Source organism: Nymphaea colorata, chromosome 3, assembly GCF_008831285.2.
Source record: "Nymphaea colorata isolate Beijing-Zhang1983 chromosome 3, ASM883128v2, whole genome shotgun sequence".
Classification (NCBI taxonomy): domain Eukaryota; kingdom Viridiplantae; phylum Streptophyta; class Magnoliopsida; order Nymphaeales; family Nymphaeaceae; genus Nymphaea; species Nymphaea colorata.
This window is the reverse complement of record NC_045140.1, coordinates 20,791,472-20,814,849: the sequence shown is the minus strand read 5'-3', so window position 1 is coordinate 20,814,849 and position 23,378 is coordinate 20,791,472. Positions and strand designations below refer to the sequence as shown.

Sequence of the window (23,378 nt, the reverse complement as noted above, 5' to 3'; positions counted from 1 at the left end):
TTATTTTTAGTAGATCTGGTTTGTGTGTATGTGTGCCTCTATTTATATATATAAGAGAGTTGTTTACTACTAATGAGGGCTAAATACGAATGAATCTTGATTAAGTGAAAGTCAGGATTTCGAATTTTGAACTTCTCCAAGAAAATGGTAGGTGCGCATTTGGTCGGTCACTAGATTGAGTTGTTAACCACCATTCATTTCCCCCTCGCTAAGAACAGTCCATTCCCACGTGAAAGCTCCCACTGAGAGCACGCGTCCTTTTCACGTACGACTCTTGGTAGGGCAGGCGGTTACCCTCCCCGTTCATAACTCGATTTTCGTTCTTCACTTGCAATGTGTGTGCCGATTAGACAGAAACTCCCACCAAACTCGCCGTCACCTAATTTTCTCCCAAACATCTGTATATAACTTAATTTTTTTTTAAATATTGGCGGACCCCCAAAGTGCCCCATCAAGCCATCTGAAAAGGTTCTGCAGTCGACCTTCATGTGTGCATAAATTTTTTATTTTCCAAAGAAAGTTAGGTCAGGACAATAAAAGTACATGGGTAGCATGCACTGGCATGGGGAACTTCAGTTACCACTTAAAAGTGCAGCAATCTGTTGGATAAAACCATGTTTTCCCCATGAAAATTAGACAGTGTCTCTTCAACATGATCCAGCTTCTGGTACAACCAAACTTTACTAAAGCAGCTGGCTTTTGTTCAGAGTTTAACAAAGCAAGCTCATCTCTAGGAGGTAGTTGAGGCTTTTACAGGCAGGTCCAAACTTGTGTTGTCTGTGTCAGTCAAGTTCAAAATGCCCGTCTAAAGCCAATGTTATAGAAGAATGGCAACAATTTGTAAGGCAGGCAGTCAAGTTCAAAATGCCTGTCTAAAGCCAAGGTTATAGGAGAATGACAACAATTTGTAAGGCAGGAATGACAACAATTTGTAAGGCAGGCAACAATTTGTAAGGAGGGCACTTGTTAAACATTGCAGACACTAACAGGGCAGGTCTCGTCTTTATGGTTGTTATCCAAGCTCTTCTCAGGCATAAGCTCCCACACACATGCACAACATACACATGATTTTCATCAAATAGTAGCCAAGCTTTTATTGGCTGACTAATATGTATGGTAATATACCCTGAGGAGCAATTTCGTGTTCATATTAACAATATATGGAAATAAAGATTTATTAAGATATAGAAAAGAAAACACAAAATCAAGAAAGAAAAAGAAAAGGCATATATATGCAGCAGTACAATAGCAGGATGAAAAAGCAAATTTGATCTGCAGTTCAGGCCCATCCTCTAAGCACTTTCAAGAAAGCTGGTGACTTCTGCAACAATAATTCCTACAATAAATTGATTATAGTTATCACATAATTACTGTTGCGAAAAAATTGGGTCCACATCAGCATTTCCTTGGAGATGACGGCATGGGAGATGATGGGGGCTTCAAATCCTCGTACCTGTTACAAGAACGGAAATTTTCAGAACTTGAAGACAAACAAACTCACGTTGCCAAGAATTATCTAAACTTACATTGAGTAAGGAGAAAGAGCCTGAGGCTTTGTTTTATTGGAATCTTGCAAACTTTTTGGTGCATCATTAGTGGCATCTACAGCCACATGAGGCTGGGTTGAGAAGGATACTGATAAAGAAGAAAGAGAATTTGGCACACTTGGAGATGGTGAGGTAGGTGGCTTGAGGTCTTCATATCTGCAAACAATTACGTTTGGCTCATGTAAAAGCTAACAATTGGAAATAACGTGTTTGTAACATGAATCACCAATACTGTGGAAAATAAATCTTACACTGGATAAGGAGAAAGGGGCCGAGATTTTGCTTGATGTAGACTCTTTTCCGAACTCTTCAATGTGTCATTGGTAGGAACTGTAGCTTCTCGGGGCTGGTTTGAGGAGGATGCTGATAAAGAAGCAATATCCTCCACCATGGACTTTTTAGCAGCAGGTGGATTTGGAGACGGTGAAGTTGGTGGCTTGAGATCTTCATATCTGCAGAGAGTTGCCTTTTGGTAAGCCAAAAGCTAACAATTGGCACTGACATGTTTGCTACCTTGATGGAAACGAAGCAAAAAAAATTTGACAGATTTTACATACACAAAGTAAGGTGATAAGGGTTTGGTCTTCTTCAACTGAGTGTGTGCTTCTTCCTGTCCTTCAGTGTCATTTGCTTCAGCTTTTTCCGCTTGAGCAGGTACTGAAATGTCCTCAAGCCTTTCTGGAGGGCATGTTGAGGTAGTGCTCGGTGTTGGGGTTGGAGAGGTTGGTGGCTTGTAACCCTCGTACCTACATGGATTTAAGGGGTGACAAGGAGTCAAGCTATTAATTTTTTTTTTTTAAGAAAAAGAGGTGTATATCAAAAGGTAGCAAGGTGCCTTTCATGGGATTATGGAGTCTGATGGGAGTCTATGTTCGCCAGCTAATGAAAAAAAACAATAAAGGAAGAAAAAGAGCAGACTGCTAGCATTAGACGCAGCATAGGGAAAAGGAGGCCTTGAACCAGATGGAGGGAGTTTGGAACTGGAGCTTGGGTTTAATTTGGTGATGCTTGTGGCCATAAATCATCGTATCTGCACATGGCTGGCTATTTTACCATGACAACAGTATAAAACTGATTAATGCAATAGTAAGTACTTACATATGATATGGAGAGAGCGGCTTTGATGCCTTCATTTCTACTGGTTTTGTCTCAACAGAAAGGGTGGTTGTTTCAAACACAGAAACATCCGGTGCAGTCTTTGGCTCTGATTCAGACTTCATTTCCTGGAAGTAAAAGTAGCATAATATACAAACTAAGAGGGCCGATGACACCAATATTACCATAAAAATGTAATCAAACGGAGAAAAGTGCTAGCACCACCTTTGGTGGGTTCCCTCAGTTTACTTCATTTACATGTCAATCTAGTTACTGTTTAAGTATTCAACAATTCAGCCATATGGACAATTTTCCTCTACGAGAGAAAGAAAACAGCAGCCTTGTCAAATCAAGGCACTTGAAACTATAATAGACATATAAGAAACATGTAGCCAACTACCTCCACAAAATTGACTGGAGAATCTGGAGGAACTTTAGTCAGAAGTTCTTCAAAAGGTAGTTGTGGCGCAGTTGTTTCTGCAATTACTTCTACAACCTTATTCGAAGACAGCCCCCTATTTTCTGCCATGAATGCCATCAGCTCAGCTATCTGTTAAAATATTGAGAATTTTATCAATGAAAAGTCTCAGCATGGTCATGGCAATGACTATAATGTAAATGGGATCCATGGCAGAGATTCAAAACATTTGCACCACCAGAACAAAAACAAAGAGGTGTTGGATTCCTTGAAACATAAAACATCTCAAGACAAAAAAAAAATGGAAAAGCTGCCGTCAGATGCAAATGTCCTTACAAAGATATAGGTAGACTAACCGACTGTGCCACAGGGAATATGGGTCAAAAGCAGAGCAATCAAAGAATTAAGGCATAGTTTTCTACCTATTACATCAATCAATTTTAATTTCTAGTTTTCTACCTATTACATCAATCAATTTTAATTTCCAATAGAATACCTGAACAGCGCCATTTGTAAAGGAACATTTGAAACAAATCATCAACAAGAAGTAACACATAAATTTTACAGATAACAGTCAATAAACCAAATAAACACTGATATAACAAGGAATATGAACAATTTGCTACCTGAAGGTTAGAAACTAGGCCCCCAAAATATGTATCTGCACTTGCAAGAACCATGTTGTGAGTTAATTTATAATCATCTGTCGGTCTCTCCATTCCTCCTGGTCTTACTATCTGAGGGGGAAAAAAAAGGAAATTAAAATCTTTTGCACATTCAAGGAACTCCATCTCCTGCATAGACAGATATATCCCAAAGTGCTTCTTAAATCCTTGATACATTCAAGGAACTTCGTTCCCTATGTAGAAATAAACCAAATGGTGGTCCCCAAGAACCAACTTGAGCTGGAAAAAGAGAAACTTGGAGAGAAAAAAAATACAACAGAGAATTTCACTAGGCCTGGCTCACCCACAAATATAAAGATGCTAAAATTGAGACTGGACAGTGTACTGGATAAGGGACTAGGCTTTGTCATGGGCCGCAGAGAGTTGAATCAAGTGTAAGATGCATGAAATTTCAGAAATCTACAAATACAAGTGTTGAGAAACCAGTTTAAAAATTATTATAACAGAAGACTCATCTAGACTATGTTTGACATAACTTGGCCAACTACTTCTGCTTAGTCTCAGACAGACAAATGAAACCTGGATAAGTTGGTCAAGGTTCCAACCTAGCTATCAGGTATGAAATGTGATGGAGACCAAGCATACTGAAAACAACTAAACTCTTGCTTAAAATCAAACATGAAATTACTTAGTAAATCTGTTCTGTTACTCACAGTGTAAGGAATTCCGCTGGCAATCAAGGCTTCTTCTGCCTTCCTCTTCCAAATGAGGACTCCCCAAAACAAGCTTTTTAACATATTTAAATTTATGAAAGTCAGTATCTTTATGCAGAATACCTAAAATCTAACAAAGATTACTTTTCTTATTTTCTTGATAACAGACTTTTCTGAAGCTTCAGGAGACATAAAGTTAGAATGTAACATGCATAATGTGTATTCCAACAGAAAATGGCTTTCAACATTGCTTGATGTCTTACAAGCACTCTGAAAGGTAGAATGCCTTATTATTGAAATCACATTTGTCAATAAAAGCACCTTAGATAAGTTGTAAACTAGATGATGTAGAATTAAAAAGAAAAAAAAGCAGTCAGATAGCAGTACTGGCCTCTAATTAGTGAACAATAGTCAATGGCACATCAAGTTCCTTTGTCAGTTATGCAGTGTAAAGAAAGTTCTCTTTGTCAGATACGAAGACTTACTTTAGAATAGCAGCAGGAAACCCAACTTTGTTTGTGCCAAGGGAAGAGACCAAAATGAAATGCTTGACCTTTGATGCAGTTGCTGCACATTGATGCAGAAGTGTTAGTTTTTATAAAGAAAAATCAAAATTGAAGTGATAGTTTTTATAAAGAAAAATCAAAATTGACATTACTTCAACAGATGTAACATAAAATTACCCTAAACATAACCTGGAATAAGTTGCACATGCATTAGTACTGACTTGGGTGCAGAAAAAGACAAAAATATGTGTAGAGGCATGCACACACACACAGACACTTGCACATATACACATACAGGAAAGTTATGAGCTTCTAAGGATATCACAATTAATGGCTCATGAGAATTGTAAAACAAACAAGTAAAAATTTAATAGCTTCGTGTGAAATACCAAAAATTAGCATTGTTACATAGAATGGATTGTATGAATTACATCTGATATAACATATCATTTCAGTAAGCCATTCTTGATGTATTGTCCTTGTGAAAAAGCAAAACAAAGAACTCAAAAGGTAAGCTTGATTATCAGGAAAGAAAAAAAAAAGCCACAATGAATGGGCTACTGACCTGCATCAATAAGATTTTTTGTTGCTTGGTAGTCAATTCTGTAGGGTCCAGTGACATCGAGGACTTCCTTTTCGCTAGCACCAATGCAGCAAATAACCACAGAAGAATTGCTGATTGCTGGCCCAATCTCACTTGGTTTCTCCAAATCACATTCCACAATTTCAAGTCTCTTTACCGCTGGGCTAAAAACCATATGTTTGTCATTCACCTAGATAACATGACATTAAGAGTTTGAGCATAAATTAGACTGCAACGGTATTGCTTACGTTGAATTTGGTGATGCACTTGAACGAATCTCCAGCTTTTCCACACTCTACATGGAACAGTTTCACTCAGAACATCAAAAGCGCATCAAAGATAAAAAAAGTAAATATTATCAAATATGATACTTTGTGGCAATTGTATTCAGAGAATCAACTGCATTGTGGTGATCAACATACTTCTACAAGAGATTTTGCTCTCTCTCTACTACGAACGCCCGCCTTTACTCGAAAGCCCAGCTTAAGCAGCTCCCTGAACAATTCCACAAAAAACTCAAATTCGAGAACGCAGTAAAGGAAACATAATTTGTTTTTCTAAAAAATTTGCAAAGTTTGACCTCACTGTCCGAGAACCAACTTTTCCAGTAGCGCCAGCAACGAACACAGGATCATCACAACTGGAATTCAATATCTTATTAGAAGCTTGTGCACTCTCCCGAATTGATCCTCCAGCTGCTTTTTCAGACAGGAGTTATGATGAAAGCCCAACAAAGAATTCAGACCAAATTTGGTCCTAGCATTTGGTTTCAATCATGATTGAACAAGATCAAAAGATCCAGAAGAAGATGGAGCACCTGACGCTTGAGCCGTGCAATGCCTGAAACGGAGCTTCCTGGTTCGTGGGTGCCTCGCACAATTGGGCAATCGCAGAGGTTGGCCACAGATATAAGATGACTTCTGCAAGGTGGTGTTTGTAGAAAATTCTAGAATGCCGCATGGGGAATGAGTCAGTGAGAGAAGCTCCATTGCAATGGCAACGTCTGGTTCAGCTGAAACCTATTGGCTTTCGTTATGGTTCATGAGGTTTCTCAAGAAGGGCAATAAAAATATATTGCTCGGAAAATTTATGAAAATAGAAACTCCAGAAGTCCGTCTCCACGTCCTCGTTATCTAGATATGGTGGGCCCATTCTTGGTGATCCGCTTCTCCTGAACCAAACAAGTGGGTCTTTACTCGACTGGGCCCGGATCTACTCCAATCTCATAACCTCAAGCAGTGTGTTTGTTCAAACGGAATATGACCCAGTGAGGGGAAGTCTTTTACATTCATAGATGTATCAAATAAAAAGGAACACGGAGCAAGGATCTTTAAAGTTTTCTCTTCAATAAATAGTTACTTCGGAGTTTGGACATGTCAATGCATAAAAATGGAGTAAAACTTGGCCCAGCCAGGGTCTTAAGTTTGACACCCTTTATATTTCCCCACCATTTTCATTTACTTTTTCCATCTGTGTTTTTTTACCCTCCCAAATATTTCGGAGCAGCGGTAAAGGTTCGCCTTAAACCTGCAAAACTTTGACTTACATTCATAAAAGATATGAAAACAACGAATCTCGTCTACCGCAGCCGACATCTTAATCTGACCCTTTCGGATCATTATCATCTTAAGACCAAGTTTTCTCGATGAGCGACTGAGCATAAGTACATGTAAAGGTAGAAATATAAATCTAACTTCCAGGAAGAATGATAGAGGAAATTCAATTCGCCGAGAGAGCCTTCACATGGCAGCAAACTATAAATTTATCAAACTTGCAGGATATGCAATCTTCTAAATTTGGTTACTTACGAGATTTAGTGAAGCCAATTTCAACATCTTCTCCTGAAACTTAATAAGAGATAAGAAAACAACATGTTCTTGATTCTTTCAATTTCTTGTGTGCTGAAAAACCTAAAAGACCTGACCGACGTAGTTGAGAAAACAAAGAGAACTATTCTTGTCAGGCCATGCAAGTGCTTTCTTCACCCCTTTTGGCCCTCAAGGATCCAAGTCAGAGAGCCAGAGATGTATGAAATTAAAGTCAAAATTCAATTTGAATCCCATTAAACTTGCACCATCTATCATATTCTTCGAACTTCGAAGAATTTAATCAGGGACAGACAATAATCTCGCTCGACTTCCTCGCTGATCTCAGATGCCTGACTTCCCTCTGATCAAAAGTACAGGGCAACCTCAAACTCAAAAGTATCGAGAATCATCACATTCTATATTCGCTCAACGAAACCTTGTTAATATTATGTGAACATACAAAAATGTCAGATACTATGATTTACAACAAATATGTGGATTACAGTCCAGGAAGAGAAACTGTGCAAGACCTCAACCGACTTGAACATGTAGCTATTCCAACACAAACAAAAGATCAACCTCTCTCTCTTACTTCCCCATTCGTATCTGGGGAAAGGACTATGAATCTTTTGCTATGTGCAGCCACATCAATCACTCGAAAATTTCTTCCAGCGCATATCAACCGTTCCTGAAATTACCCTTGAATTTCTTTGACCAACACAACGAATGTCACGCTAAGTCCAAAGCTCAGAGCCACAAGCATCAGCATTCCTGAGACAAACAGCAGATATCAGTCAAGCAAGAAAACAGCATCTCTTTGACTCATTGGTGTCATGGATTTTCAGACAGTTTCAGATAGCTAAATTGCCTTTTAAAATGTCCAGCTACCGCATTCTCAGTTGCCCTGGTGAATAGGATATGACCATCGATAGCCACAAACAATGACAGCCCGAATAAAGAAGCCAAATATTCAAGGAAATCCGCGAGTCTTTACGCTAGCCTCTCAAGGAAGAATTGCATGTCGAACTGTAGTTACTCAAAATTTCAAACCTGTTCAAGAGGACCTTTTCTTGAAGGCCAGATTTTTCACAAAACTCAGATCTCTCTCTCTCTCTCTCTCTCTTCTCTCACATACTATCATTCAATATTCCTTAGTCGAACTCTATGAATATGACTATTGTGAATATCACTTTTGTGGCCCGTTTATTATCAGTTGTGAACATATATAATGCAGTACATTATCAAATTCACGAGAAGTATCTTTCAAATTCAATCATTTTTAGGAAACATCCCAGCTTGTCCTCATCTGTTTACTGTTGATCTTAGGATGGATTGGCCCACAAGTTCTTCATAAGCAGTTTATCGAGAGGTTTCCACAAGGAACTAGCCCGGACAGGTTTTCAGAAGGAACGAGCCCCGACAAGGCCTATTCAGTTCGTTGGTTGGGCTTCGTTTTACTAGTCCTGTTCATGAAAACTAGAAAAACGATGTTAGCTTTGCCAACCACTCCCAAAAACCTCAAGGAGAAAATTGGGGCAAATTTCTACCACCGCTACGGGGTTTCCATGTTCCACCAAATTCTATCTCCTCGATCTCCTAATGCACCTTTTTAGACCTACCAAGTCGCAAAAGACCAAAGAAATAACGGCTTTCACCACATCCATCTACGATCAATTCTGAGACATCTTCTTATGAACAAGATTTTGAAAAGTGCTAACACATCGGCAAGAAGAAGGCTAAAATGGAATGTGTTGGTCCTCACCGTATTCGATCGTCTTCCAAATTTGCTCCCTCCTTACCCTCACAGGACTATCTGCAACATCCGATGCTTTGTACTGGAAGAACATGGAGATAAGCACCAAGCCACTCCCCAGTTTTTCTCTCACCACTCTCTTCTCCATGTCCAACGACGCAACCTCACCAAATCCACCGTAAGCATAAGCCTCATACACTACCTTGAGGAACAAGAATAGGGCCATACAAAAGGTGATACCCGCCACCCATTTGCTCCTCCCAAAGATTCTGATGCTCTGGAGCAGATGAATGCCAAAAGCAAATGCATAGAGAGGGAACCACAGATACCAATCTGAGAACCACAAACAGCGGCAGAGAAAAGCAAAAGGAATTAAAGCTCCCCGTATCCACAAAGAAAAGAAAGAAGCCTCCCTATCTTTTTTCTTTTTCTTCTTATTTGTTGACTATGGTGGGAGGCCCGTGGCAGTGTACATCTTATTCTTACCTGGATCATTCAACTGAACAGACGCTGAGTATGCGAAGAGGGTGGCCATCAGGAGGCTGCAGATGGAGAAGCGGACAGAGGGTTTATGAGAGATAGCCATCCTCTTGTTGAGATCTGGCCCCTTACTCCAGCGAGAAGACGAAGTTCAGAGTCGCGGAAGGGACTGGTAAGAGAACTTGATCGTGGTGCCAGCCTTTGAAAATCGCGGGGAGAAAAAGAAATCAAGAATTAGTGAGAGTCGAGTACGTATATATTTCCCTTTCCGAACACATTCGTGTCGCTCCTAATTTTTCTTTTTTCAGAGAGAGCAGTGCTATATATTTCCCTTTTCTCCTTCTTAAATAAACACAATAATATTCCATCTTTTCCTCTCAATCTATGCATTTTCAAACGGATTAAACGTACATATAATTTCCTTTTCCTTTTTTCTTGTCCTCTTTATCTATCTAAATGCAATAAAAATCCAATATTTTATTTCCCTCGTCTTTAATACAGTCTTTTTCTTCTTCTTTCTTACTACTAGAATCTAGCGAGTCTTTTTCTTTCCGTCCCCTTTTTCCCTACTTCCACGCATAGATAGAATATAGCATAAATTTATGCAGTATAGGTTTGAAGATTCGACAAGAGGCTGGTGTTCAGGGCTGCTACTTCTGAACATGGATGGATAATTTTTCAGCTACCTCGATCAACTTGAGAGTGGCATCTGCCATTATTTCATTTATTTACAGTTCAAAGAAGTAACACCCCAACTAAACATTCACCAACCCACCAATTTTTGATCAGTTGCACCTAAAACTTTAAACAAACCAAGTAGAACTCCATCCAATCCTTCTTCCAAAACCTCTCTCTCCTTCCTAATCACTATTCGCTAAGGCAGGGTTGATCGATGTTTGCTTTGCTGCCTTTAAATTTTTAAGGATGGCGAAGTAGTGTGGAGTTTCATTCTTTTAAACATGACAAGGACTTAGTGAAGCTTGGTTGTCATATTTTAAGGGGATGTTTCAAATTGTGCCATTCTAGAATTAATTTTTTTGTACTTGGTAAAATGAGAATTGCATTATCAATCAAAGGATTTTGATTATGGAATTATAGGCTCATTCTTAAATCAAAATTCTGAAATTGAGATTCTACCCTACAGGGTAGAATTCTAATTCAAAATTTCAGAATTTTTCATGCCCCTTTAGCACACATGTTATCATGGTTTTAAATCGTTAATTCTAAAATTTTAATTCTTGGTTTATCAAAACCGTGATTCTGAAATCAAAATTCCATGTTATCAAACACAAAGGGAAACTGGAACCGCAATTTTCTTTCCAATTACAGTTTGGAATTTTGTTTTTAGTTCTTAATTAAAATGCTACTATCACCATTTCTAGGATCTATCATGGCTGCATTCCAAGTTATGGCAATAAGGGAGGCCGATGTGAAAGCCGGCTCTTCTCTACTAATGGGGATGCCAATAAATTTCGAATTAGATCCACTGCCCTACCAAACCACACAAAAAATTTTGTTATCTGATTAAATGTTTGGAATTGGATTAGGATGCAAGAAATGATATACAATCAGATTCAGATACGGAATTTAAGTATATATTGATACTCTGGTTCCGAGTCGGATCATATATAATGTTAAATAAATATCATAAACACAATGTGTATAACATGATGTGAAATATTTGATGAACTTGGGATTACATTTTGAAGTTTGATTATGACGGACAAAAATAAATTATCTTCTCTCACCCATAGATCACTTCATCAAAATGAATCCCTCTTTAAAAAAACACCATGTGCATCGATTTCTGTAATTTTAAAAACAATGAATCGCTTCATTTGGTAGCGAGACTCGCGCAGATCTAGCTAGGACCCGTGCATTTGAGATCGGACCACGGACCCACGGTTTTCTCATTCACCACCGTGGATTCAAAAACCGTGGATCCATGTGGTCTACCAGTACAGCTTTCATTTAAAGCGTACATCAGTACCACTCGGTAGATTTAATAAACTGGCCCAGCCCCAATAGAACTGCAACAGTTCCTAAATGAAAAAAATAAAATAAAATAAAATAAAAGATTGGTCTGTTTAAAAAATCTAACAAAATTAAAGATAAATAAAAAACTTGGTGTGGGCTTGGGCCTTAGCATTTGCCTTTCAGATTTTTGATTTATCTCGATATCTGTATTAAAACGGGGTCTGGTTTTGTTTTATTTGTGTTCTTGTTTAGTTTGTATTTTTTTTTTTATTTCTGACACAAGTATGAGCAATTTGCATCAATATATAAGGTTTAAATAGATGCGAAAGGATAAAAAGATCAATTTAAAAATGTTCAAATACTTAAGGAAAACCACTGTACCTAGTCGTCGTTTCTTCACCAATTTATAATTACGCTGATTAATAAATATTACTCTCTCTCTCTCTCTCTCTCTCTCTATATATATATATATATATATATATATATATATATATATATATATATATATATATATATATATAAAGTTCTTTCTGAGTCTGGTTTTGCCTAAGTCACATATGGGTGTTTATCGGTTTACACAGAAAACAAGGTGAGTACTTGGATACATATGAGAACCTTTTAGATCGAATCCGATTCATGATTTAACTGATTTCTTTTTTAGTTCTCATTTTGTGTTCGTAGTTGTTGGTCATTAACATATATATTTTTTCTTCATATTACTTTTTATTTAAGTGCTGCTCTTGTGGTGTTTTGCATATATACATATATAAAATTTTTGGTGTATCTCCTTACCCATATTTTGTAAATTTGTGGTGCTGTTGGTAGTCGCATTTTCATACTCATACCCGTACCCTTACCAAAGTAACTTTGACATATATTCTTTTTTATTGTAAGAGCTATTCTTCTAATGGTGACGGAGGACAAAACTTGATGGTCCAAACTGAACCCGACTTTGGACATTTATAAAAGTTTGCAAAGGAATCACATTCAGTTATATGAAATGAAGCCTCGAAGCTAAATAATAACGTCAATCGTCTTTTGCGGAAATTCAACTCTCCCACAATGCGTACTGTTATGTCCTATTAGATGACCAACAGAGGGGCGTTCAAAGCCAAAATAGGAGTAGCAGTATTATTTGAGATATAAAAGATCCAAATCAGTACTTGGATCCGATTGCAGACCCAGTAGATCCAACAGTTTGCCTGGGGAGATGAGTTCGTCGGACTTGACTTCATAGCCAATAAGCCACGCATTAAAGTAGAAATTGGAAATGATCTAGATTAAATTGATTCTCGAACCCTAAACCCTTGCATCTCTAGTAGATAGATAATTGGGCAAGCGGGGTAAGAATTGATTAACTTGTAGCAGCCTAAGAATTTAAAGGACGAAAATGGAATGCATGAGTCTAGATGTGGTCCTATGAATGGCAGAGCTAGGTGAGGGCGCGTGGGCAGCTGCCAACACAGACATATTAATTTTGTGAAATCTAAATACATAACATGCTTCTACGACCCGGCTCAAAGATATGTAATTTAGGGGTGAAGTAAGAAAGAAGCACTAGTTATGTACTCTTTAAGTTTTTAAAGAGCAGTTGTGAGAAAAACTGCCATGAAGTTTCAAAACGAAAATAAAAAAAAATGTTGCATCTTAAGGCATAGCGGATGTGGCTTCCCCATGGAACCAAAAAGCTGAGAAAAGGAGGTTGGTGAGTATGTATGGCCCTTCTGATCTGATCTGGTGTCCTTGCCCCATTGCTGCCGCAAGTGAAGGCATCTCTGCGATGGCGGGGTCCTACAGGCCGTCCGGTACGAAGATGGGGAGGGGCTGCTCCAGTCTCTGTCACCCATCTCAGTTTCAGGACCATGTCTTGTCAGAACGGGGTACAGTTCTTCTCTCGAGATGCTCAATAGTTTCATCTTCTTTTCCACCGCACCGGAGGTGGGTGCCCCTCCCTTCCTCTTTCTCTTCTTACTACTTTTTCTTTTTTCCTCCTTTTATCGCTGAAAATGGCGCGGACGAATCCGAATGGTTAAACTTTTTGTATCTCAGCAAAACCAATGTGAAAAATAGTTTAAATGATTGATGGTCCTTATATATAATATATATGTGACATGTACTCTTATGTGCGCAAAATTTATAAAAAAATCATTTTAACTGTTGATATGAGATGATGATTCAGACAAATAAACTAGCAGGTGTTAAACACTTATATGCTAAATAGACAAGAAATAATTTCAACAATTAAAAATTTTCAAATGGGTGGTCAAGAAAAAATCAATGATGAAATTAATAATACTATGTGTGATGGCCTAGAGGGGTGTAGCTCAAAACGGGTGGGATTAGGGGCAGAGTTAGGGAGAGGGCTTTGGCCCCTCACCCCTTTACATGTAAATTAAAAAAATATATATTTATTTTATATAATTTTTTTGAAAATTATATTTTAACCCTTATTAAATATTAATAATATAATCGACTCTCTTTTTCTCTCTCTCAGTATATATATATATATATCTTGGAAACAACTTGGAGCATGAGTTCAAATATGAACAGTTTTGTGTCGGGACGTTACCCGAGGTCCTGGCTTTCAGACGTACCTCAAGATAACTATAACTGCAAATGAATCAGATTTTGTTAGAAGGAACGGAAAAAATACTACAAATTTGAGCCTCATGGAATTTGAAACAAGAACAGAAAAGGCGTTGAACCTGGACGAGCTCGTTTTGAATACCTGAACGGGTCGTACCTTTTTCTTGGATTCTGCTTCCGTCGGCTCCAGATTGGTTTGTAGCTAACCTGCAAAATTTTACCGAGTCTGGACCACGCATGGGTTCGTTTCCTTAATTTGCCGAATCCAACAAAGTGGGTCTCAATTCGGTTGGACGGCTGATCCAAATCCAAATCAGTGACATCGCTGTCTAAGACGGTGGCTAATCCCCGTCCCCGAGCCCCACACTTCTTGGATTACATGGTACACCATTAACTAAATCCAGCTATCATGTTTTGATCCTTTCTTCCTGCAACGTCAGCCTGTTACAGAAAATGCTACTAAACTAAAGAAAGGAAAAGGAAAAGGAAAGAAAGAAGCCCGATAACTTCCTTGCATCAAATGACTCCAAAGATCTTTCAATCCCAGTATAGTTATCAAAAAACTCGCTTTCTTTTTCTAATTTGCTCGAGCTACATCACCAACTGTTCTAATGCAACACCTTTCAAAGATTCATGCCATGCAGATCCATTTCCTTGATCGTAGTTAGGATCTCCGTTTCGTTTAAGAATTATATCAAGGAATTAGATCATATACAGTAGTAGGCTGCCAGTGAACAGCAAGCATGGAAAGTATTCAAGAAGCATTCGGCGAGACAGATTGAGGGTAGGGAACGGTCAAGTCTAGTTTCAGATCATGGGTGAGATAATACTGCCAATACTGAAACGCCCACAAAAACAAGTTGCTGCTGGAAGGTTATCAACAACTCTTCGTTTTTTGGGAGCATCCATTCCATTGATTGCTAGGCGAGCCCTATGATGTTCTAGGGACAAGACCTGACACCCAAAAGACACTCTCAATTATATGGTGTCCCATCTCTTCATCCAAAAGTACCTCCACCACAAGAGTTTAGATGGATGAGCATCAATTTTTCTGGTAATCCTATCTACAGAAGGTGCGATTGTGAAGCAGAAGCAGCGCCCTTCTCCATACCACTGCGCTCAAGCTTTTTTGTTCTTAGAAAGCAACAAATTCACAGTAAAATAAAACAAAAGAGAGACAGGTGTGCATATACTTAGTGATATCCCGAGATGCAGCATCATTACCGAAGGACAGTGCTCATGTCAAGGATGTTAGGTCCTTTTGCAACCATAAAAAAACAAAGAATGTTATGTAAAAGTAAAAGCAGCTAGCTGTTAGAGCTTTGTCATATCAAATAATTTTATTTTTCACAGTTTAAGTCTAGTAATCTTCGTTGGCAGCTCCCTTCAGTTCCATTGGCATACAGGAGATGGCACGTGTAGAAGTCCCGGAGAATGAAGTGAGCATAAACAAGTTGCACAATCCACATGAGATTCATTTTTTGACAGTTGGATCTTTGTGATCAAAAGAATGAATGGTGCCCCACACCGACAGTCTGGACCTGCTGGCCAACATATCATTTATATGCTACTGATATGTTTGAATCGCATAATTTCACTAAAAGGAAGCTGGGGGAATCAATGGAAACGTGGGCAGGATGTGAAAACCTTTTGTTCTGCTCCACAGGTGATGTTTGAGCTCTATGGTCTCTTTAGGCATGATACATCTATCCTATCCTTACATTGGAGTTTGACACAGGGATCCTGATAAACTTCTCTGAGCTGTGAAGAAAAACAGTTGATGGCAAGTGCAGGGAGAGATGCTAGCAACTGCAGTGGTTTGTTTATTATTGCAAGGCTCGAAGCAACTTTGGTGGTCAGAGAATGGGATCCATTGCATAGGGGTTTGAATCGCCCAAGCCTTGGGGCTTTTCCCCATCTACATCACATTTAAAAACAAAGCGACAAAAATTTGTGGCCGAAGCACCAGCAATTCAAAGGAAAAGGGGGGAGAAAGTGAAAGAGAGTAGGAGAAAAAGAAGGGGAGGAGGGAAGAAAGACAGAGCAATCGATGATGTTGGGGGTAACTTTAGACAGAAGTCGGAGATTGTGCAATATTGTGCCAGCAAGTGACATGCCTATAAAGCAAAGTAAAGGAAGATAAAGAATGATTCCATCCATGAAAAGGAAAAGTAAAAAAGCACGACAAACATAGCCTCTGTAATTTTCCTCCTGTTTCTTCCTCCTTTTGGCACATATCCGTTCTACTTTCAAATTTGTAGACACCCCTTTTTTATGCTTTTATTCAGCGGCCTTAAGAAACCAACCAACTGACTCGGTTTTCTGAGTTATGAATCGATTCTCAGTCATTCAAAAAAACAGTCTACTTCCAGGATTGAGTAGTGGCCCAATTCATTGCTAAAATTTTCAAAAGAAAACAACCCACTTACACACGCTTTCTGTTTTTTATTTTTGGTTTACTGTTTTTTGTTTTCTGGTCTCGGATTCGAATTTAAATGTGAGGGCTGAAAGTACATGCACATATTGTGCTTAAGCTCTCATCGCCAGATTAGAGCAAGTTGAAGGTTACCGGATTCAACGGGATCTGATGATATCATGAAATTCAACCGCACCCCAAAAAGACAAATTTTAGTTTGTAATATTACAGTTGAGTTTAAGACCAATGACAAATAAGATGACTTGAGCGTGTAAACAAGTTTGACTAGTGAACAGCGAGAGTGGGATCAGCCATGGGGTAGATTACTAAACAAAGCTTTTAGGACTCTGTCCTGCCTGACTCTTTAATATTAGAGTCACTGGGCCCATGATGAATTCCGCGGAAGAGTCCAAGTCATCCGGCATTCATGTGACAGTTTGACAGTCTCTGCAGTACCGAGTCGACCCGGTGTCCTTTCTTCCTTCTGTTTGTTATCTCATTTTCCCTCGAAAAAGAAGGCATCTTTTTAGTGGTTCTTCTCTAATTTCGAGAAACAGCAGGGATGCATCCTTGAAATCAAGAAAACACCGTATTTGCACCCACATTCCCTCCATCAAACCTTCGGGGAATCGCCATTATTGCCCCCCTCCAGCTATCATTAGCAACACCGGCAGGCAGAGACTCTAGAAGCCAGTAAGATAGCGAATATCGGCCCCTCTTCTATGCTAGAGAAGACGAACTCTCGTCTTTCACCCTTGTTCTGACTTCTTGATTTGTTTTCCACGTTCATTTGAAGATACCCAGATTCAAAAAATGGCGGGTTCTTGAGTCTTACCTGTCGCACAAGAGTTTTAATGATTATCCATTGTCATAGGACGGTGGACGCCTGATTTTAACCTCTACAACTATGGCAAAGCTCAGGGTGCTTCGCGGACTTTGAGTGGTTTACCGGATACCGTGACGTGAAAAATGGCGGATTTCAGAGTGAAGAGAACGGTGCATACACATACCAAGATCAGGAATGTTCCGATCGCGGTGACCCCAGAAGGTTTCTGGTGCTGCCCTTCTCAGGTTGTCTTTCAAAAGGGCGACCTCTCGAGAAGAAAAGAGAGGGACCCGTCGCCAAGAACCAACTCTATGAGGAGGCAGAACCACCAGAAGGAGACGAAGTCTTCTCCTGTTAGGTCCAGAGTGGTAGTTCCCGATGAACAGAGATGCCCGAACCCGGAGCCTGAGGAGAATCATAGGGTGGAGAAAAGAGTTGTGTCTGTTGAGTATGGCGAGGCTGGGACCAGGGACTGTGAGGTACTTTTGTCCGGGAAACAGGGTTTCACCGTTAAGTTGAGCGTTCATAGGGACGTTCTCGCCGGGAAGAGCACTTTCTTCGGTGAAAAGATTGCGGCGAACTCGGCCGATCCCTGTAGCATTGAGATCGGAGATTGTGAAGATGTGGAGATTTATGTGGAAGTGGTTGGCTTGATGTACTGCAAAGACATTAAGCAGAGGCTGATCAAGCAGAGCATTTCTCGGGTTCTTCGACTTCTCAAGGTACAGTCCATTCTCAGCTGTTGCTTTCTTATGTTCCTATTAAATCCGGTTAGGCATGAAATTGTTCTTAATTGATCTTAAGTTGAATGGGTTCACTTGCGAATAGGATTCCTCTCCTTCTATTTCTTCAGCGCCAGTATGTATGGTGATAGATTTGTCAGTTTCTTTTTAGTTCACGATCTTCCCCGCTTATCTGATGATTTTGATGTGATCTTGACGAATTATTTATTCTTGCCATTCGGTAGACTATAAAGATCTCAAACTTTAAAAAATTCGTCGGAAAAGAGACTGCCAGCTTTTTCTGGTTAATCCTCTGTCTATCTCCTCTATTCATAATGCGCATTTTGTTTCTAATCAGGGTAACTAGCTGCTACGCTAGCATTTATTGCAATATCGTTATTTTTTTTATATTTCCCCCCGATAATTTAGGTTGTTCCATATAAAGTAGTCATGGCTTCTGGTACATGCCTAGCTGCTTTATCACTGCATGTCCTGTCCATTCTGGCAGAGTAATTGTCTCTTGTGTGTCAAAAGCACATCCAAATTTCCATGTTGATGCATATAGAATTGATGAGATTTACCTTTTGGATAAGGATAGGTGCCTGGCGGTATGTCTTACACAGAACACTTTTGACGTGATTCAATACGCCTAGTTGCAACTCTCGTGTCCGATGCTGCTAGTTGCAGCTCTGCAGGCGATACATCGCCATTGAGGTGCCGGATACGTCATTATCTACACCTCTTTCTACGCCCGCCTGCTTTCTTACCTATCTATCTATATTTCTACCTAACACATATATCCACACGGACGATTTTTGTCTAATACAACAGAAAATATTTACAATTATGACTTGCCAACCTTAGCAAAGAAAGAGAAATCTGAGGATCAGCAAAGGGCAAGCTACCTGGAACAAAATAAAAAAAATGCTGTCTCTGTTGGTGAGTTAATAGTGTTTCGTTGAATCGTTTTACATCTGAAACAAAGATGAGGTAAGCCGACCATTTGGCTTTGAAATTTGGATTGGCAGGAGACTGAAAGACTGGGAGAACTATTTACAGAGTAGCAGAAGCATTACTGATGAGAAAGGGAAATCATGAATACAAAGCCATGTGAATTGTTGGGAACTGACAAATGAAAACTAAATCGAGGAACCTTTTCTATGACAATTGTTGGTTGAAAGAAAAACAAAATATGTGTGTGGTTTGTATTAATTTTTGTAAAACTTGTGATAACATCCTACATGCGACTTAATCTAACAAGAGAAAACAAATATGTGGAAATTTTTCAAGAAGTGTGTTTGGGTTTATGTTCTCATAAATTTGGTTCTTACCAACAAACTACATTGGGAAGATAAATTGCTTGCAATGGTTAAATTTGAATTGACGCAAGGCGGACAAAAAGGTTTCTTGTTTAAGGTTCATACTGGAATAAGACTTTGCAGTGCTGCAGCACAATGGTAATGGTATTAATGGTTTTAATAAATGATAATTGGTTATAATCGCATCATGGATTTGGGAAGAGGATACTTTAATTTGTTATAGTACAGTAAGGTGTTGCGCTTAAACATGTTATATGCCTGCAAAAATGTTGCATGATGACGAACCTCCTAATTTTCAGGAATATATAGAACAGTAATACATGTGGAGAAGGCAAATATAAACAGTTTGGGTTAAAAAAAATTATATATAGAATGTTTGTTTTATGACTTGATCAAAATCAAATTGTATGTCTTCATTAGCATCAAGTTATGCCATTGATGGTGCCAATGTGCATCCCTTGATGTTGTGAATGTTTCAAGTCTGTGTTGGAAGCTGCACATCTTTATGCCCTCTTTCTCATCTCTCCAACAGCTAGAGTTTTAACTGGGTTCAGTTTCAGCACACCAGCAAATTGTCATTCAGATTTTGCTTCCACAAACATTTCACTTGCGGTGCAAATAAAACACTTGTGAGATCCATGTCAATTGTCTGCCACAAAGTCATGTCATACTACTTTCTGGATATGTTTCATTCCCAACTGCAAGTCCAAGGCTTGGAAGAATTTTGTACCGGTAGCAGGAATGTTTGCTGACAGTCATAGACCCAGCTTTAGCAGTCGAGTCCCTTCCCAGATCTTTTACATGCTCCTGAAGCTATTAATTTTCTATTGGTATCTATGGGTTGATTACAAATCGAAAAGTGACATGTCAAAAAGATTTGTACAGGCATTTTTAGCAGGTCCGATGTTTTGTACCAAACTCACAAATAGGACGGTGGGCCATCTTTTGTACTGTGAAATGAAGCCCCCTTTCATGTCATCCTGCAAAAATCTTGTTTTCTTAGTAGGTATTTTTCATAAAGGCTTCGTGGAGTTTCCCATCATCTGTACATGTTCTGTTAGTTGCCAAAGTACAACTTCTTTGCATTGATCGTGGTGCCTTGTTCATCAAGCACTTCAAGTCCAACAAGTCAATGTTCCTGAATACCCCTTTACCTTGACATGAGCTACTGGACGCCATCCTACTTCCGAATCATGTGCCTTGCTTTGGTCTTCCATTAATCATATTCAATAGCTTCGGTTTTGCTCCTCATACTCGTCTATTATGATATGTAGTTTAAAATTCTTAGTTCATTGTAGTGTAACGATGGCTTTCAAACCCCACAATCCATTTTGGTTTCTTGGTGGGTCATTCCAAAGGGCTTCCTGTCGGAGCTACTATTCCTGGGTTAAATTTTTTCCCCTTTCATCTTATACATCAACTTTTCTTCTCTCAATACCCTTAGTAGTTTCTACTACTGGTTTCCCGAAACATGCCAATCAATTCTGAACAAAACAATGAATTTTCATGGATCATCTTCTGTGGTTAGGATTTTTCTTTTTAGCCGCTGCTATATTAAGCAAACCATAAAATATTCAATTTATGCTTAATTCCCCCCTTAATTCACATTGCGTAAGTAACCTGGATGCTATACATTATTGGCAACTCTGACAAGTGGCTACTCTGCAGGTCGGAGAAGCACTTGGGTTCAATGCAGGTATCCGGTCTTGCCTAGAGTTCCTGGAAGCAGTGCCATGGGTTGGAGAGGAAGAGGACAAGGTCGTAACTTCTCTTCAGGGTCTTCAGGTTGATGCTCGAGGAGTTACTCCTTTGCTTAGACGGGTTTCTCCAGAAATCACCACCACACCCAGTGGTATTCTTTCCCATATACTTGATCTTGTTGTCAAAGGAAATGAAGAGAAAGGTCGGCGTGAGATGAAAACGTTGATATTGAAATTGTTAAAGGAATACAAGTTTCCAAACAATGGAACAGCAGATGTCTGCAATGAAAATCTCTACAGTTCTTGCAGAAGCTGCTTAGATGCGCTCTTGCTTCTCTTCAATCAAGCAGCAGAGGCCAGGTCTACGGATACAACTGCATACAGCAAAGAATCTATCGCGAAGCAAATAGCTCTACAGGCTGATAATCTTCTATGGTTGGCCGAGATCTTAATAGACAGGCAAGCAGGTGATGAGTTTGTGCATCTTTGGTCAAGTCAAAATGAACTGGTGATGCTTCACCCGAAGATCCCAATAGTGTCACGTCACCTGGTCAGCTGTGTGACAGCGAGGCTATTTGTAGCAATAGGTAGAGGCGAGGTGTTGCCATCCAAGGACACCAGGTTTCTCTTGTTAGATAAGTGGTTGCAGCCATTGATTGATGACTACAGCTGGTTGCTGCATGCGTGCAGATCATTTGATGGGAAGTTGGTAGAAGAAGGTATTGGTCGCACCATTTCAACGCTTCCACTTGAAAATCAGCAAAGCATTCTGCTTGCTTGGTTAGGAAGTTTCTTGAAGATTGGAGATAACTGCCCAAATCTGCAACATGCCTTTGAGGTGTGGTGGAGAAGAACCTTTGTGAGGCCTTTTTCGGAAGAGCAGCAATGTTTGCTAGAAAGCAGTAGCTAGTTGTGGAAGACTGTCTTCTTTACTAATATGTTCAGGTATGAACCTCACTTACTAGTGTGAGGTGTGGCGGATAGCCTGCATGTCATGGGTCAGTAGCAGAACAAGCAGAAGTGACGAACTGCATGTTCATAGCAGAGAAGAGTATCGGCTGCTGCTGCTGCTGCTTCTCCAATTCTGAAAGTGTGTGTAATATGGAACTTTTGAAACGAGACTACGGTGACTCGTTCAAGAGGTTTGTGTTTTGAAAGTTTAAATTATATAGGCGTGTTTTTTCCTTTAATAAATGAAAGATTGGACTTCTCAATGGCATGCATGTTCTTCAGATTGGCTACTTTATGAAATAAGAACGCGAGCTTTGCTCTTCTCCGAAAGCAAGGATGAACTAATACATTGGCGGTGTTAAAAGTCGCGGAAACATGATAAAAATATTGTAATCGATGCAAGCATCTTAAGCTTCTCGGATTGTAAAAGCAGCTCTTTCAAAATCGTGTGTGTGTGTGTGAGAGAGAGAGACAGAGGGAGAGGGAGAGACAGACTCCCCTGGAAATTCCTGACGAAATAAGAGAACGGAAGAACAATATATAAGCAGGGATAGAGAGAGGAAATGCCTCATCTATTGAGCAGAAGGGTGCTCCTGGATCAAGGAAAAAGAACCTTGGGGAACTGCAGATACATAGACCTTTTTGTCATTCGTGATAACGGCCGTAGCGGCTTATTCTGAAGCAGAGGAACCAAGGGCAATAGCAGGTACGTAGTCTTTTTGTATTTATGTCAATGCCCCCTTAACGGTGTCGTCCAAGGCAGAAAGAACCGTTGGGAATTGCAGGTACATCATTCTTTTTCGTCCTTACGAAAGCGCCTGCTAGCATCATCTAAAGCATAAGGAACCATGGGGAATTGCAACTACGTCGTCTTTTTCATCTTTATGATAAGAGTAACTTAAAAAGTTGTACTGTTACCTTCATCTGGTCCTAAGCCCAATCTCTTGAAAATTACTGCTTAAAGCCAACCAGAGTTTAGCCCCACAAACCAAGGGATTGGTTTTAGAGACAGCCTACTAAAAAGCAAGTATATGCCCAGTACTTGTTGGAGAAAAATCTTTCTTTTAATTACAGGACCAGAAAGTGTTTAAGCAAATCAACATGCACATGAATCAGCGTGAAAATGGGGAAACAGAAAAAGCTGGTGAATTTCTATCCTCCAGTTTCGAGGTTTTGGTTCTAGGATGTGAAGGTGGAGATTTTCAACTGGGTCTTGTTAGAACAGAAACGATGCAATTGAACAAATAAATGAAACCCAAACAACACAGTCACGTCCACAGATTACTAAGAATTTCAACTGCTTTGTTTCAGCAAATTCAAAAGAACAATGCAAACCGGGGTGGCTGCAAATT

At 39.4% G+C, this 23,378-nt stretch overlaps 3 protein-coding genes across 3 annotated transcripts; 1 reads left to right on the top strand and 2 right to left on the bottom strand.

Moving 5' to 3' along the window:
- Window positions 1–1,159: 1,159 nt before the first annotated feature.
- Window positions 1,160–6,551, bottom strand: LOC116249651 (protein TIC 62, chloroplastic). Its single transcript, XM_031622835.2, has 14 exons — window positions 6,306–6,551; window positions 6,069–6,183; window positions 5,911–5,983; window positions 5,737–5,783; window positions 5,471–5,652; window positions 4,885–4,966; window positions 4,400–4,472; window positions 3,687–3,797; window positions 3,043–3,192; window positions 2,646–2,770; window positions 2,105–2,293; window positions 1,799–1,999; window positions 1,527–1,703; window positions 1,160–1,453 (listed from the first exon to the last, which is right to left on the bottom strand). The coding sequence occupies exons 1-14, from the start codon at window positions 6,475–6,477 to the stop codon at window positions 1,396–1,398; spliced, it is 1,755 nt and encodes a 584-aa protein (XP_031478695.1). The 5' UTR covers window positions 6,478–6,551; the 3' UTR covers window positions 1,160–1,395.
- A 1,166-nt stretch (window positions 6,552–7,717) lies between these two features.
- LOC116250951 (uncharacterized) lies at window positions 7,718–9,837 on the bottom strand. Its single transcript, XM_031624962.2, has 3 exons — window positions 9,536–9,837; window positions 9,059–9,382; window positions 7,718–8,067 (listed from the first exon to the last, which is right to left on the bottom strand). The coding sequence occupies exons 1-3, from the start codon at window positions 9,633–9,635 to the stop codon at window positions 7,991–7,993; spliced, it is 501 nt and encodes a 166-aa protein (XP_031480822.1). The 5' UTR covers window positions 9,636–9,837; the 3' UTR covers window positions 7,718–7,990.
- Window positions 9,838–16,993: 7,156 nt separating this feature from the next.
- Window positions 16,994–22,289, top strand: LOC116251043 (BTB/POZ domain-containing protein At3g50780-like). The gene is made up of 2 exons (XM_031625102.2): window positions 16,994–18,056; window positions 21,044–22,289. Exons 1-2 carry the CDS (start codon window positions 17,478–17,480, stop codon window positions 21,983–21,985), a joined length of 1,521 nt encoding a protein of 506 aa, XP_031480962.1. The 5' UTR covers window positions 16,994–17,477; the 3' UTR covers window positions 21,986–22,289.
- The last annotated feature ends 1,089 nt before the right edge of the window (window positions 22,290–23,378 follow it).